The sequence below is a fragment of the Sitodiplosis mosellana genome, unplaced genomic scaffold, assembly GCF_009176505.1.
Source record: "Sitodiplosis mosellana isolate CC-2019 unplaced genomic scaffold, AAFC_SMos_1.0 Smas_scaffold_871, whole genome shotgun sequence".
Classification (NCBI taxonomy): domain Eukaryota; kingdom Metazoa; phylum Arthropoda; class Insecta; order Diptera; family Cecidomyiidae; genus Sitodiplosis; species Sitodiplosis mosellana.
In genome coordinates, this window is record NW_022596113.1 from 8,566 (window position 1) to 13,659 (window position 5,094).

Below are 5,094 nucleotides of genomic sequence, written 5' to 3' on the forward strand. Positions count from 1 at the left end.
TATGAAAATTTTTGTTTTTTTTTATAATTTCAATTTTAAATTTGTATGACGCCGCAATATATCATCACTAGAAAGGGTAAGAAATCATCGTTCTGTCTTTAATTGATTTCAAGCTTTCTTGGAAAACAATCGCTATTGACGTAATTTTATAAAAGTAGATTTTGTGTTGAACCCCATAGTTCCCTAAATTCCCCTTCATTACTGTAAATTTAAACTCTGAAATGTCTATTGACAGGCGATTCCGAGTATATTATTAGTATTCCAAGCTACGTTCTGAGAGGAGCCGGTAAACAAACTCATTTTGAGTATGAAATTCGAATAACATTACCTGGTGAAAAATGGATCATTATGCGGCGATATAGCCGTTTTCGAGAGCTTCACATAACAATGAAAACAATGTATGGAGAAAAAGTAAGATATAATAAAATGAATTGTTCTACAGCCCAGAGGAATTTTAAACAATAATAATCTATTTTAGGTGCATCAAATACCATTTCCCAGTCGAGAATTATTTGCATCTAAAAGTGAATCGGTGGCTCGGAATAGACGTCGGCAGTTAGAAAGTTATTTGCGTCGATTAATAGTAGTCTGTTCGAAAATACCGCAATGTCCTTTCTACGAAGGGTCAAACGGATATGGTTTGAACAAAAAAACATTAGTTGAATTCTCAAATTTTTTCAAAAAAGGACTTTTTGAGAGTGGACGCCATGGAACTGGATGAAATTGCTAGTGGGAAGAAACCTACATAAAATAAATAAATAAAATGTTTTGTTGAATATTGTGTTTATTTTGGTCAGAAAGGCCAGTCTGAATTCATATAATCCATAATTGATGTACAGTATACTTTGAAGTAGTCAATTCTAGACCATATTCGAGATTACCCATCTAGCGGTAGGGAAACGTATGTAACTGGTTCAATATTACGGAAAAACGAGTGTTGCGTAGCGTTTTTAGCTGATATCCTTCTGCCGGGATCTAGAACCATTATATGTCTAAACAAGTCCAGAAAGTCTTTGTCTTTATATTTTACAATTAAACTTGGCAATTGCTGCGGCTTCCAGCTTGGGAATTTCAGTCCGAAATCAGGCATCTGTGATACACCGGGCCAAATTTGCTCATTAGGAGTTCCCATCATTTGGAATATTTTGTATAATTGATCAATTTCGCTATCGCCAGCAAACAAAGGTTTTCGTAATATCTAATAAAAAAAGCGAAAAAAATGGAAATTATTTCTATGAAGTATAAATTTGTATAAGTTTTTATCATGTTGAATTGCTTTGGTACAATCTTCCTAACCATTTCAGCAAATATGCAACCCAAACTCCACAAATCAACACTCGTTGCATATAGTTTTGTCCCTAGTAGAATTTCAGGAGCTCTGTACCAAAGAGTTACTACTTCGTGTGTATAAGCACGCATTGGTATGTTGAAAGTTCGTGCAAGTCCGAAGTCAGCCAATTTAATGTGACCATACTCATCGACTAGTAAGTTTTGGGGCTTTAAGTCGCGATGAAGTATTCGATTTAGGTGGCAGAATGAAATTGCATCGAAAATCTGGAACATATAACTCTGAAATGATAGAATTGTTTACATCTGGTTATAACTATATATTTTTGAATATACAAATTATTAAAAAGGAAAACAGATCGGTAAAAACACGGGAAAATTCGTTAAATAGATTCAGTCAAAAAAAATCTGTTGTCAACACAATGTCATAAATAGGATGGCTTGAAAATTAGATATATAAAATTTCAAACAAAAATTGATTCTATTCGAGGTAAATAGTTCGCTCATTTTGCCGAATGTCATTGGTTGATACGAAGTAATGATACACCAATCGATAGATCGACATAACCGAATAAATCTGTAAGAAGGAGGGGCGCTTGCGAGTATGACGTAATTACGTAAATTATTCTTTTCATTTTCACGACAATTCTTTTTGTGTCTACGATTAATAATAGCAAAGAAGTTTTCCGTATACATCTACTGAAGAATGTATATATGAAAGATTAATTTTGTAGGCTTCATTATCGGGCTCGCAAAGTCTTAGTGGCAATTCAGTAGCTGCCAAAATTGAGCACTTTAAATTTTTTTCTATGGATAACTGAAAGTTAAACAACTAATGTTCATCTGATTGAAGTGTACCTTGATTAATTGTGGTGTAAAAACTTCTTTGGCTTTATCCAGTAATTTTTTCAAGTCCATGCTAAGCAATTCAAATACCATATATAAACTTGAATCTGCGATAACAACATCGTACAATTCAATGACAGATGGGTGCTTGAGGTCTTTCAATAAGGAAACTTCACGGATTGCAGTTGAGGGGACGCCTTCAGACTCACTACAAAAAGTTAATTGGAAATACATAAAATTTAGTTCAGTTTCACACAGAAAAATATTCTTTTTCATTTACTTTTCTAATCTGATTCTTTTGAGTGCGACCATTTTACCACTATCAGTATTGACTGCTTTGAAAACTACGCCATATGTACCTGAAAAGAAACAAAATAAAACTGCTACACTAATTTTTTAAAATTGTTTACCTTTTAATTTACCTTCACCTATTTTTTCGATTCGACGAAAATGATTTAAACTGCACATAATAGTTTATTTTTTTTAAAATACTTCTTGTCCATTACTTCTTGAAAATCACGAGAAGAATCACTGGGTATTTCGGTGAACACTATTTTTTTTTGCTTGGGCACGAGTGGGAAGTAAGTAGATATGCAATGATTTTCAATTTAAATTTTTAGAACTCATCAAAATTTATATTTTATATTTGTGAACTTCCTTGAATTGCATTTCAAACAAACAAACGTAATGAACAGATCAGCATGAATATGTTAGGTACGCTGATGTTTATTAAAGCGCAAAAGGGCGCCAAACAATTATTTTGACATTTCACAGTGGCGACAAACTGTCAATAGTATTCACACGTTTAAGTAGTAATATGACAAGATCTATTGAATGAAGGTTATTTCCATTACATTTGTCAGTTATTTATCCCGAATTTCCCATTTCCTTATAAAAATCACGATAAAATTAGCATAAAATCCAATCGATAGAGTAATTCTGCAATTATAAAATTTTTGTTGTATGGCCTGTGAACTTCCAAATGTAATTTCAGCAGAAGAAACAATCAATGTATGGAAATGAAATATTTGTTTTCGCCCTTTAGTAACTGTTGATCAGAATAAAGCGTGAAATAGAAGTTCTAATAGTAATGTTATTGACGTGTGAATTTCTAGACATTTGTGTTTTGTATTTGTCTTCTATTGACACCGCCAAATGCTGGCGGAATATTTTAATCAAATAGTAAAAAATAAATAAAGAAAGAACTTTTCCAAAGTCAACTATCGCGCCTGGCGAGAGCGAATCGGAGCGATTTTGATTTGACTATTTTTGTTACCATCGCTCCGAAATGAAATGATTTTTTGAAATTGATATCACAAGTTTTGTGTTCGCTTTCGGCACGAGAATTGACTTTATGAAAGTTTTTTATTTGATATCAGCTGCTTTGTTGAAGAATTTTGCAATAAAATTAACAAACAGTCTATAGACATATATGAATGGTTTGGAGCGAAAATGTAATACAGAAAAGTAGAGCGGAAAAATGTCAATGATGAATGAGCGGAAAAGGGATAGCTATATAGTAAACTGTATAGTAAACTATAGTGAACTATATAGCTATCCCTTTTCATTTGACATTTTTCCGCTCAACTTTTCTGTATTACATTTTTGCTCCAAACCATTCATATAAGGGGGTGTGGTGTGAGTTGTGTCGGTATTCGATGACACCGAAAAATGTAATATCAGAAAATAATTGGTCAAGAAACAAAGTACCGTTGGAAAGGTATTTTTCATAAGCAATTTTTGTCGAAGAAATCAGAAATACACCTGTGACCCAACCCACCCAAATCGCACGACACTTTCTTATTTATCTCAAAGTTTGATTGAGACTCAAACCAATTTATCAATCCTAAATAATTTTTCGAAATATGATTCCTGTATTTGTATAGGTTCTCCAATTGTACTTTTATGAATTGTTCTAATTTTTCCTGCAAATACGAAAATGATTCAGCCAAAACACAGAAAACATAACCTCCAAATGTCATCGCAAACCGGGATAAACAATATATTTAATGGTGCTAACATCTTCTTTTCCGATGAGTTCTATCGCATTTGTATATAACAACACCATTAAATGTATTGTTTATCCTGGGTTGCGATGACGCTTAACCACAAAACGCTATGCCTTCCCATCATTGTCGCCAACTGGTGTTCGCAAGTGTACTACAAACAAAATGTCAAAACCAATGTCAAATTAGTCAACAGAAGAGTGAAAAAGTTGCTAGCACTTGCTAGCACCAGTTGGCGCTTCGGAGCTTTTTTATATGGGAACTGTCAAGAAACCGCAGTGTTGTAACCACACGATTATAGTAGGGAAAGTAGACTCTCTGCAGCACCGTCGATTAGTGACGGCGAATACACCTGCAAATAGCTGGAAATGATTTCGACAAATTGCAAAATACTACATAATAACACCGACTAGTACTGAATTTTGTCGTCATAGATCGACGGCGCTCCAGAATGTCTTGACACAAATTTTCTATGAGATTATAAGCGTGCGCTATGAGATTATAAGCGTGCGCGTTTAACGAAATGTCATAAATTTCATTTCTCTGTGAACGTTCGGCGATGATAACAAATAACTAGGATTAAATAAAAAAAGAAACATCACTACAAACCTCAGCTTCCGTGTGACCTAACACAGACAGTAAAAACGCTCCGATAAATAATGTTAGTTTCACCATGATCATGGATTACTTTTTCGATTTCCGATTACGAGGATTCAGGATCAATTCACTAAAAAATTGTATTACTTTTTTCACGTTGTATTACTTTTTCAGCAGCGTTGTATTACTTTTGAGTGATTTGCCCTTGTTCAGGATTCTGTAAATAAAAATTTATAATTTCAAAAGTTGAAAAAACATGGTGTAAGCAGCCCTTAACCTTCAAACCGTAGAGAGATCAAAAACTCTGAATGAGTTATTTATATCTATGGGTGAGATTGAGAGTAGAGTATGTTTTTTT

The 5,094-nt window shown here is 33.6% G+C and overlaps 2 protein-coding genes across 3 annotated transcripts; one reads left to right on the plus strand and one right to left on the minus strand.

Annotated features, from left to right (window-relative positions):
- Positions 1 to 235: 235 nt before the first annotated feature.
- LOC129570976 (kinesin-like protein Klp98A) lies at positions 236 to 783 on the plus strand (the record flags this gene model as incomplete). The annotated part of the gene is given in 2 exon segments (XM_055450704.1): positions 236 to 411; positions 479 to 783. Coding segments are annotated over 2 exon segments (419 nt in total), but the record flags the coding sequence as incomplete, so codon positions are not given.
- Positions 767 to 3,428, minus strand: LOC129570977 (cyclin-dependent kinase 2). 2 transcript variants are annotated; one of them, XM_055450705.1, is made up of 5 exons: positions 2,556 to 3,428; positions 2,414 to 2,492; positions 2,146 to 2,341; positions 1,297 to 1,569; positions 767 to 1,198 (listed from the first exon to the last, which is right to left on the minus strand). In XM_055450705.1, the coding sequence occupies exons 1-5, from the start codon at positions 2,599 to 2,601 to the stop codon at positions 878 to 880; spliced, it is 915 nt and encodes a 304-aa protein (XP_055306680.1). In that variant the 5' UTR covers positions 2,602 to 3,428; the 3' UTR covers positions 767 to 877. The 2 variants fall into 2 exon arrangements, with proteins under 2 accessions (XP_055306680.1, XP_055306681.1); XM_055450706.1 differs by having other exon boundaries at positions 2,562 to 2,916.
- Positions 3,429 to 5,094: the final 1,666 nt, after the last annotated feature.

What these genes read in the sequence shown, in the direction of transcription:
- LOC129570977 (XM_055450705.1), bottom strand. Translation starts at nt 2,601, where the DNA reads ATGTGCAGTTTAAATCATTTTCGTCGAATCGAAAAAATAGGTGAAG. An exon ending in AAAAGAATCAGATTAGAAAA is followed by an intron (nt 2,342 to 2,413) that starts GTAAATGAAAAA and finishes AACTTTTTGTAG; the next exon opens with TGAGTCTGAAGGCGTCCCCT. An exon ending in GTTGCATATTTGCTGAAATG is followed by an intron (nt 1,199 to 1,296) that starts GTTAGGAAGATT and finishes TTTTTTTATTAG; the next exon opens with ATATTACGAAAACCTTTGTT.